This window comes from Adiantum capillus-veneris, chromosome 28, assembly GCF_014529385.1.
Source record: "Adiantum capillus-veneris isolate H3 chromosome 28, ASM1452938v2, whole genome shotgun sequence".
Taxonomy (NCBI): domain Eukaryota; kingdom Viridiplantae; phylum Streptophyta; class Polypodiopsida; order Polypodiales; family Pteridaceae; genus Adiantum; species Adiantum capillus-veneris.
This window is the reverse complement of record NC_140958.1, coordinates 64249823-64260984: the sequence shown is the minus strand read 5'-3', so window position 1 is coordinate 64260984 and position 11162 is coordinate 64249823. Positions and strand designations below refer to the sequence as shown.

General features: G+C 41.5%; 1 protein-coding gene across 2 annotated transcripts; it reads left to right on the top strand.

Moving 5' to 3' along the window:
* Positions 1-3774: 3774 nt before the first annotated feature.
* Positions 3775-6598, top strand: LOC147420571 (uncharacterized). 2 transcript variants are annotated; one of them, XM_086504818.1, is made up of 3 exons: positions 3775-3931; positions 4524-4682; positions 6298-6598. In XM_086504818.1, the coding sequence occupies exons 1-3, from the start codon at positions 3857-3859 to the stop codon at positions 6472-6474; spliced, it is 411 nt and encodes a 136-aa protein (XP_086360944.1). In that variant the 5' UTR covers positions 3775-3856; the 3' UTR covers positions 6475-6598. The 2 variants fall into 2 exon arrangements, with proteins under 2 accessions (XP_086360944.1, XP_086360945.1); XM_086504819.1 differs by lacking the exon at positions 3775-3931 and adding an exon at positions 4156-4302.
* The last annotated feature ends 4564 nt before the right edge of the window (positions 6599-11162 follow it).

The following is an 11162-nucleotide window of genomic DNA, read 5'->3' as shown; positions in this document are numbered from 1 at the left end:
TATTTTCCCAAGCTACAAAGTAGAGCCACCCTTTACAAAAACAAAAGCAATTACCCTTCAAAATTGAAGGCTGTTGCTAAAAACTTTAAAAAATATAAAAATATATATAGAACTAAGTACTGTGACTTTTTGACAAAAGAAGTCGAAAATTAGTCTTTTCATTTTCTACCATTTCTGTACTTGTACTTGCTACTTACCCTTCACTTTTACGTTTCAAACCAAATGATTTCTGACTTACCTTTCACTTTTACATTTCAAACCAAATGTTTCTTAAAGTAAGTTCTTGAAATGAAGAAGAGAGTGACACGTGGATGTCCTCTCTTTCCTTGAAAATTTTAAGCTCAATTATATATAGTATAGAAGCCTTGGGATTCAAGAGCACAATTAAGGAAAGATGCGAGGCAAAGTGAGGGCAAAAGCATGACGTAAAGGCCCAGGGCACTTAGAAGACATAAGTTGATGAGGATTTGACCCCCATGGTTTAGAAAGGGCAAAGCGGGGGATAGTAGGTAGGTTCATATTTGTGAGCTTGACAACGGATAGAGCAAAACTTCAAGGTGGGTAAAATCTACAGATTGGCTATAATTACATGAGTCTTGAGAGCCTCAAGATATGGCTTGGTAAAAGTTATTTTCTCAATAAGATCATGGGTATCAACACCTTAGGATCATGTTGTGATTCCAAAGTCCTTCTTCAAGGGCTTCATAGAATATGTGAGATATGCATAGTGGCTAACTACCTCATTATTTTACTTCCTCTCGATATTGATTATGCTATAGACAAAGACATAGAGAGCCTTGCAGAATACAAATAGCACATAATCGATGATGAAATCAATAGATTCATATACCTGCAAAATCATGTACGCATAGAATCCATAGCAAGTATGGCACGAGAGAGATAGAGAGCGAGAGAGAGTAGCGAGCAAGTGTAGATGCACCTCTTAGAGCGGAGTGCTACACCGGCACGCCGAGAGAGAAGAGAGGAGAGGAGAGAAGAATAGACACAGGCACTAGGTGCCCTTAATGTTTTGGTGCAATCAACATAAGTCTCTACCAATTGACCTAATTTAATGATGTCCACAAACTCAAGAAAGCAAAGTACTTAGTTACTGATTTTGGAAATTTGTGATTACTCGAGCGTGGCCCGTGCTCTGATACCACTGCTACAGACGGAGGCACATATAGCAATGGTGTAGCACTCCGCTCTAGGAGGTGCATCTGTACGTGATCGCTACTCTCTCTTGCTCTCTATCTCTCTAGTGTCAGACTTGCTATGGATTCTATGCGTACATGATTGTGCATCTATTGATTTTATTGTCGATTATGTGCTATTTGTATATTTTATAGGGCTCCCTACGCCTCCGTCTGTAACAGATTATACTTTCTCTTCTTCCAATTTATCAGCTAAAATCCACCCGGATTCCATCCGGTGCAGCATTTGCCTTACAAATCAACTTATCGAATCAAAAATCGGATGCCTGGATTCAAACCCTCACTAATCGATGCTCATGACTCACAGAGTGCTAGGCTAAGCCATGCAAGCATATGCCCACGTTGTAGAACAAAGCGCACACTACTTTTTTTTAAAAACATACCAAGGCCCCCTCGCATGCCCATCTGCACGTTTCCTCCACCCTGCTGTTGTGTACGAGTCCCCGCCCTTGCTCGTGCCAACTTGTGGGCATGCGTGTGTCCAATTGTTCGTCCCATCATCTCTGTGCAGGCTTCCCCATTTTGTTTATTGCCCAGCGGGTATCTCTTGGGATTCGTCTAAAAAAGAACATTTCCAAAATGTGTACTTCTAGAATCATACATACATACTGGGTCTATTCGCAAGCCATTAATTAATTAAAGCGATAGATTCGATTTCTTAGTTTGGAGAAAGTAAACCCTCCCCCTTCGATGCAGTTCTTGCGCAATGGGATCCTCCCTCTTGGGGTACCATCTGCGCCTGATTCCATGCTCGCCTCTGCGTTGCTATCCTCGAGTTTTGCATGTACTGCTGCGTCCCCAAGCCTCGCATGTACCTGAACTGCATTACACACACAGGCACGCCTTGCTCGCACAGTGTGGTCTTGGACATTGCATCTTCCGCTCACTGAGCACCAGCTTGCGTCGTCTCACCTCGTAACCCAATATACATTACTGGGACTGCATCTTGGGCCTATTCGAGTTACGTTAACGAGAATGTCGTCAGATTCTCTTGCCTACTCATGGTGACCTCCACCCCTACACTTCATGAAGCTCATAACTGCACCCCCTACACCCGCCATAGTATCCTGCCTTTCGCCACAACATCCCCCCTTTCCCCGTCCACTCCTCTACTGGCTGTGCATGCATGTTTTGCCGCCTGCACCCTTGCCTTCGGATTGCCTGGGCACAGTCAGCACCTTCGTTTCGCTCTGCACCATACCCTCCAAGCTCCCACTGCACCATTCCAGCACACCGCACAAGTATATGTTGGCGTGCACACATAATCATCGGGGCCAGTCGTGCGATCCCTCCATCTCTTGCCCTGAGAGTGTGCAGGCAATGCCTCTGTGTGTGTGTGTGTGTGTGTGTGTGTGTGTACAAACGTCGCCGCCTACGCAATTGCAAAAAAAATCAGCGCCTCTCTAGCAACTCGTGACACCTGGCTCTCTCCCCACTTCTCTTTATCATGGACACTTTCCTTTTCCTTTGGTTTTCTGGCTGTATCTGATCAGGTACCGTCTAATTAGACGTGCTTGCAAGATTGGGACAACATACTTGCTTTTGAAAACATTTTCAAAATGTGTACGAGATACTTGCTTTTGAATAGTTTCTCTCTTTTTGCTCATCGACTGCAAGGAGAGTTTATGGTGGGGATGCTCATGAAGGTAAGCTATGTACTCTCTTTAGATATTCTAGAGAAAAATTTACCAAGACTAATTTGTAGTATTCTACTTCAACGACAACACTTCTCTCTCTCTCTCTCTCTCTCTCTCTCTCTCTCTCTCTCGTCGTGCTCGGTGCACACTCATCTAACGCAGAGGAGTATGACACGTGGGGAGGGCGCTGCGGGAATCCCTCCCCCTTAATGTATAATATAGATTGCCTAGCGGGTATCTCTTGGGATTTCACCTTGAAAAGAACTTTTCCAAAATGTGTACTACATACTCGCTTTTGAATAGTTTCTCTCTTTCTGCTTGTCGACTCCGAGGAGAGTCTATCGTGGGGATGCTCGTGAAGGTAAGCTATGTACTCTCTTTAGATATTTTAGAGAAAAGTTTACCAAGACTAATTTGTAGGAGTCGCCTTCAACGGAGGCACCTCTCTCTCTCTCTCTCTCAGCCCACGCACATGCAGCTGATGATCGACGGAATAACTGCAAAACCCATCGTAGGCCCACCAACAATAGTGCACGCCCTTGCACTAAACCATCGTGCTTTCCACCGCTTGCATCGGAACCTTGGAGCTTTTGCCTTGCCGATCACAACAGTGAAGAGCCGTTTGGGTGGCAGGAAGCAAGCTGACTCGTCTCCAAGCCCTGTGATGAACGGCAAAAAGGGATCTGCAATTAATGCGCAACGTTTCCTTGGGGCAAACGGCTCTGTATGTGCGCAAGAAACCGGTGGCCTCTGCTTTGCTCGACTTCAACCGGAACGCCACCGAGACATGTGCATGTGCGCAGGCTATCTCTCTTTTCGTGCTCGGTGCACTCTCATCGGACACAGAATTGTATGAAATGTGGGGGAACTCCCCTTAATATATATAGTATAGATAGCATGGTATGTGAGCACTTGCTAGCCTACTCCTTTTACAAACGAGCGATAGTAAAATGCTCTGTCTCCTTTCGACGGCATTGAGAGGGGGGTTAATTCGGCAGGCTGGCGATGGTGGGTATCTTCTCTCGCTTCTCTGCCGCAGCCTACAAGCCTGCTGCCCACCGTCGATCTCGCTCCTCTCCGGTACACTTATCTTCTCTCGAATCTCTCTTTGCTTCTCACTGCGAGCATGCGATGTGTTCCGATCTGTGTGTACTGGATCTGGGCCATCTGGCCTCTCTCTCTCTCTCTCTCTCTCTCTCTCTCTCTCTCTCTCTCGTGCAGATTGAATATTATATTGTTACCGGCTTCGTGAGCGTCTCTAAAGAGCTCGCTCCTCCCTTGAAGTCTTCGAAAGGCTCAATCGTGCGCGCCCCCCCCCCCCCCCCCTCTCTCTCTCGCTCGCTCGCGCACGTACACACACAGCACTCCACGTTGTCTGAGTTTTAAGCACTCGATCTTGTCTGCTCTCAAGATCTTGTCAGATGTTCGGATTCTTGAAGCTCAAGTTCTCAGTAAATCTCTCTCTCTCTCTCTCTCTCTCTCTCTCTCTCTCTCTCTGTCTCTTTCTGCAGGAAATGCAGACTCTCTCTCTCTCTCTCTCTCTCTCTCTCTTTGCAGGAAATGCAGGCCTTTTTACCCCTACTCGCATTTCTCTTTCTCAATGCTGTACATGCGCAGTAAAGAAGCACCCATGAACATGAAGATACAAGAACTGAGTGTTTGAAATGTGCAGGATGAGAAGGACATAACAAGCGTCAAAGAGACGCAGCCGCCGATAAACATCCATGCAGGACAGGTAGCAGACGAGTTCGCACCAGTTGATCACCCCATGGAGCCTCCGGAAAACGATCAGCCTGTTCGTTGCCCACCTCCGGAGCCCTGCATTATACATGTGAGTTTGCCTTTTTATTATGTTATACATCATACATGTACATGCCATTTGATGTTACAGTGCTGTTGTCATGTGCTCTTGACATGAGGTCACGTGGGTAAAGGTGAATGGGATTTGTGTGCGCCCTGTTTCGGTCTGAGTGATAAAATTGTAGAGAAAGGTAACACCACACATAAACCGACATTTGTCATGCTAGTTGTGCTTCCATGGAGGTCTCAACAGCTCGATTTTGCATGCATTTTAGCAACCACTATGATAGAAGCCTATGGTTTGAGGCTGTGACTAGACAGACTCATGATGAGTCATTTCATAGAAAGAGGATCATCTATTTTGGCAGTTGGTTGCTATTGAAAACTGTGCTACCATGGACATGATTATGCACCGTGTAAGAATAGCAAGGTTTCTTTTTTCTGACGTGGCACTTGTAGAAGAGAGAGCCGTTTCAACATATGAAATATTAAAGCGTGTGCATAGATCTGAGCTCTTGACAAATTTACTTGGCTTTAGATTGACAAAAAGAATCAAGAAGGGCAAATCATGCTTGCACTTTTCAATGGTGCTGACCACAATGACATTTCTTGTGAGGTTTGCAATTGATCGGCTTCCGCGATTGCAAATTGCAAGTAATTTAGAACTCACAAGCCCATGTCGCTTTTAATGAAATAGTTTTTACCATGAAGAAGAGTTTAATGTTTTATTATTTTCGCATTATGCGGGACTAAAAAGTTCAACGCACATGTTGTTAATTTAGCCTTGAACATTTGATGTTCCAATATGCTCCTATGACAGACAATTCGCTGGTCGCTATGGACTATTTGCTGCACATTCCATCATCCATGCTTGTATGTCGTAGATTTTGGATCCGCAATATGATTGGATGATTCATTGGTCTTCACGGATCATGAATGAATGGGGGCCAACGTTCTCGTAAATGTGAAAATGTGAATCAATATGAAAAGCGCGAATATAAGAGAATTTTGGGTGTCTAGTAGTAGGACCTTTGTGCGCTTGGAACACTGTGTGGCCCGGGGCTTTAGGGCTTTTTTGCTTTTGTGGGATCGGTTTATGTATGCCTGTGCTATATTTGTGTGCATGCAGGCTTCTTTCATTTTGTAGCAGGTCAGGCAGTGGTCACATGATGCATAGTTATCGGTTACGTGCCTCATGCATGGTCACACGTGCACCAGTTATTTGTTTTATATGCAACTATGCAAGGCCTTTTGTAACTATGCTGATTTGGGCATAATTGCATCAGTAACATGTTACTGATAACTATGCTTCATGTGACCATATCCTTAGGTGATTTCCGTGTGGATCTCCCACTCCCCGTGTTCCATATCATCCGCATTTAGGTCTATCTCTTTCCTTGTTGTGAACCTTTGGTTTTTTCCCTCAACTTTGTTTCTTGGAAGATCTTGAGGAATTTTTTCACCCATGGTTGTCTGTAATTTGTGTTAGGTTGTGCTCTGTAAACGGGCAAACTTTGCCTTTATGTAAGGGGTAAAAGCCCAACACACACACACACACACACACACAGAGAGAGAGAGAGAGAGAGAGAGAGAGAGAGAGAGAGAGAGAGAGAGAGAGAGAGAGAGAGAGAGATTGGTTTTTGCAGGATGGGCGGTTGTGGAAGGAAAGGTTACAACTAAGTATTAAGAGGCGCAAGGAGCTTCCTTTCATGAGGGAGGCAGGCTTGGAGAGTGCCCACGTAAGAAGGCACACAAGTGAGCATTCCATGCCTTCGTCCATGAGTGCTCCAGCAGACACATTTCTAAAACTGTTGGAATCATAGAACATGCTATGTACTGATGTGGGATTTATACACAAAGATGGCTCTATTTATGACAAAAGGAGCCATATAGTTTTTTGTACAATAGACATTTGGGGAATATTTACTATACAAGAATGTTTTGATTTGTGGCTTTTGTGGCCGGGATGAATGCTAAAAGGCGCTTATGTCTAATTTCTTGTGGTGGGTGTCCAAGACGTTGCTCCCTTTGTGGGTTCTTGATGAGACGGATTGATGAGCACTATCACACCTCACGCATGAGATTGGTTGGGTGGATAAGACTGCTGCTGTGAACAAGACAGCCCCTACTTCTGAGGATTTTATTTTTGACATGGGTCTTCATAATGAAGTTTGGACTCTTGTTTGCAAGAAGGCTTGTCATTTGTGGATATCCATTTCCCATGAGGTGGAAGTGGCATGTGAAGGGTGCCGAATTTTCATGCTGTTCAAATCGGTGTGGTTGGGTTGCCTTCTTAGAGTAAGAGTTGTGGATTATGTCAAGTGGGTGGCCTCCTCAATGGTGCTAAAATTTGAAGTTCGTATTCGAATTATTTTATCACACAAAAAGATAATGTGATTGCAAGTAAGGGGTCCCACCAGTGGCTGATCATCCATCATGGCTCTCTTGGTAGATAATGTGATAGCAAGTAAAGCGTCCCACCAGTGACTGATCATCCATCATGGCTCTCGTGGTAAACTTTACCAAGAGAGCATCAATGCAAGCTATATGCTTTTATCAGACATCGAGAGCCTTGATTTAATTCTGTGATTCAGGTGAGCAATTTGTGTATATACACATGTTTATGCAACTTTTTGAAACATCCAATTTTCTAGGCATGACTCTAACCTTTGTCATGATGTTTTATCATCGAATGCAGAATTTTTTAGATGGTGTCATTGCATGAATGCGAAAACGATTGATTGAGCTGTGTACACCCTCATTGTTGGACTGGCTTTCATGGGTGCTTGGTTCAGCTTTCAAAGATGATTGGTTGGTTGTCTAACTGAAATTATACAAAATTCCATTCTTTTTATGGTAGAACAAACACTAGATTGTTTCTCTAAGCTTCTATCTTTAACACATTTTATTGGTGTCTTTCTATTCTTTTCAAAAATTTCGTCTAGGCAAAGCATATTGTGTGCGCAGAGAGAGGGAGAGAGAGTATGTGACACCTTTACCTTCTCTCTTGGCGGGCACTCTGAGTAAATATCTTCCCAACTGTGGCAAAATTATTCGCTTCAAATCCAACAAGAGCACCCTTTGATGCTTCACATAAATTGGAAACTCTTGCTGTGGATTCTCTATGTTTTTTACTGATTTGGAATATACAAAATCTTTTTGGAGTTTTGTTTTTCCTGTGATTTTAATACATCAGTAGAGAGTTGGGAATGTGTGGTTGCTTTGCCACATGCATATTAGCTTGAGGCTATCACTTGTGATGCATATGCACTATTGTACTATTCAAAGATCCCAATAAAGCATCACAATATACGTGAGGCATGCCAAGAATCCATCCATCAATTGCCTCTTTTTCTTTGGTTGCACGCCTTACTCTTTAATGCTTGAGCAATAACATAAACAATTGGATGATAGGATTATGAGATATACTTTTGTTAATTATAGTTCAGAAAGCGAAGGTCGTAGGATATATCATCCGCAATCCAAGCACAGCTTGGTCAGTCAAAATGTAGTTCTGTGAAAGATCTCACAAATACGATTGAGAGTGGTACAAATGCCTTGTGAATTGACTTGTTGCTACCATATTAACGTAGTGATGTGCACCGAGGGTTGTCCCTCACCAAGAGGTTTTTTTCTGCCTCAGCTTGTATATACACACATCATTCTAGGGCCCTAAGTAATACTATTGTCTTTGTTGTGTGTCCTTCTTCTATGTCTTCTCAAGCAATCCTGTATAGAGCATATACCATGTTAACTAGGAAAACATTCTCTAGGATTTGAGAAAAGTAGCTCAAGTACAACCTTTCCCTCTTAGTATTGGTTGATACACTAGAGATACTGCCCTTGAAAATCCACTTTGATAAAAACTATGCCAACTTTTAGAGATGTGACTAGTGGTCATGTGTGTCATTACTACATACTTTCATGCTCTTGAAAAATACTTGAATATGCCTCTAAGAAGTTGAATTTAAATCTTTATGTAATCACATACCTCAATGCTATGGGTTGGCCACATTGTTTAACATTATAAAGACAATCATAAATATATTTATTTTAGAAGATTTCTTACGCATACAAGATGTCTTCTCTTCTTTGCAAATGGATAGATTGCGAACTTTGATTTGTGTTCTTAATAAACTGGTTAAACTCATCGTTTAGAGAAGCGGCTATGTTGATCAAGAAAAAAACGTTGTTTTATGAGCACTAGATGGGAGAGCAACAATCGCCATGCAAGTTGGCATTTCACTAGTCAAACTTTGCACAAGCTTTGAGGCTACAATGGCCAGCTAACTTCAAAGAGCAGTGCTGATTAAGGGATGACAAGAGACAATAGGACTAAAGAGACCATTATTAGACTTGTACCTCTCACATTGCTTAGTTTGAAGAAAGCTTATTGTTACCAAAAGATATATTACGCCATATAAAATAAGATTTTTTATATTAAGGCAACATTGAAAGGAGAAAGTTGATGATGAAGCACATAAGACTCAATTTTGGAGAGACTTCCAAGGGGACATGCTAGACTGTGTGATGAGCATATTAAAGGTCACATCATAAGAAACCTGCATGCAAAAAAGATCACTTGTACTACACCAACTCTTGTTGTATGCTCCTTACAAAACTAGTGGGTGGCTCCCCTAATACTAATGCTAGAATCAACACGGAAGCTTGATTGAAGAACAAATCCTAGAAGCAATCGAGGTGTAGTTGGTGATAGTTTGGATAATATTGTGCACGATTTTATGTCTGAACAAAGCATGCACAAAGGAGAGAGAATGGCTCATATGTAGACCACATTGCTCATAACTAAATAATTTTTACTTGAGTGTTGTCACCTGTGAGATACATCCAATGTTTCAATAGTACAATGTACGAGGGCCAATATAAGGTATTCTAATTATATTAAAGATAAAGCCTTTATAGGCAAGATACACAAGATACATCATATGTGAGAGTATTGGCTACGAGTGGTTACACACACAAGTCTATAGTCAAGGGCTTACGACCCAATACTAATGCCACGAAGGAGAACACACAATTTTGGTGCACGCATGTGAGGTCTCCCTATCACTACAGGTATGGATTGTTGCCATCAATCGGTAGAGCAGCTCTCTCATGAGTTGTTGGCATGGACTGTTGTTGTGGAGTGCCAACACACCTTGGATGAAGGTGGCTGGTTGAGGCTAGCTCCCGTGGCTGCATGCATTTGTAGCTAGGTGGAAGAGACACCAATCTTTTTAACATACATAACATAGATATATATTATACTCTATATTGTATATTATATTAATATTTGGATGTTCTTTTATGTTGTTTCTATATGTGTGTGTGTGTGTGTGTGTGTGTGTGTATATATATATATATATATATATATATATATATATATATATATATATATATATATATATATATATATATATATATATTGTTGATCTATATATCAATTTTAATTTTCTCTTCTATTCTATTCTTATGTTTTTAAAGATATTATTTTGTTTCAATTAATCTATTCTTATCGGTCTAAATATCAATCTATTGTATTGTATTTTTTACACCTTTTATTTATCTATCTATCATTTTATTGTGTTTATCATTTCTTTCTTTCTTTTTAATGACAAGGATAAGAAGAAGCATAATAAGCGGGGAGAGAGAGAGAGAGAGAGAGAGAGAGAGAGAGCGAGCTTACCTACACCAAGAGAGAAAACCTGCACGCACACACAAAAGCGCATTACTCTCTCTCTCTCTCTCTCTCTCTCTCTCTCTCTCAATAACAGGTCTCTCTCTCTCACTCTAAGACCATGACCCAAATGAGATTTGTGCCTTATCTAGCCTTATGCTTTCTAATCTTTTTCTGAAGAAAATCTTGGTTTTGGAGTACTTAAATGATTAGAATGACGTGAAGAGGTATTCCCTCTCCAAAACAAAAAGAAAATGGTGCTATCCTAGTTAAATCTAAAGTTCTTTTTTCGATCCTTACTGTTGGCCTTGGTCACTGCATTTTTTCCTTTTTAATAAAATAAGGGAATTCTAATGGTTAGATATACCCCATCTGATTTCTTCTATGGGTTAAACATGAATGGTACTTACACCTTGCAGTGGGGTATCCTTTGATTACTTTTGGTTAGATAAGAACTAATGCTTTCCTTACTTTTTAAATATTGGTTCATCTTACCCCAATTTTGAGATTTTGAAAAATCATTGATAAAGGATCTCAATGGCTTAATGGATGTTTTGACTTTGACTAGTCTACCATAATTGTGTTGGTTCCCAAGTGATTTCTTTTGCAAAAACAATTCAGATGATACTCTACTTCTATCCTTATGCTCTTTTTTGGTCTGATGGTTTCCTTGAAGCAGGGCTTTAGATGATTGCTATTGATAGTTATTGTATCATCCCCTCCTGGTCCATATAATGCTCATGGTCCTTGCAATTCTTTATTTTCCTACTAGGCTAGTGTACGGATTTGGTTTAACTTCTTGAAAACTTATATTGCGAGTAAAGCGGGCTTGAA

What these genes read in the sequence shown, in the direction of transcription:
- LOC147420571 (XM_086504818.1), top strand. Translation starts at nt 3,857, where the DNA reads ATGGTGGGTATCTTCTCTCGCTTCTCTGCCGCAGCCTACAAGCCTGCT. An exon ending in GTCGATCTCGCTCCTCTCCG is followed by an intron (nt 3,932 to 4,523) that starts GTACACTTATCT and finishes TGAAATGTGCAG; the next exon opens with GATGAGAAGGACATAACAAG. An exon ending in CGGAGCCCTGCATTATACAT is followed by an intron (nt 4,683 to 6,297) that starts GTGAGTTTGCCT and finishes TGGTTTTTGCAG; the next exon opens with GATGGGCGGTTGTGGAAGGA.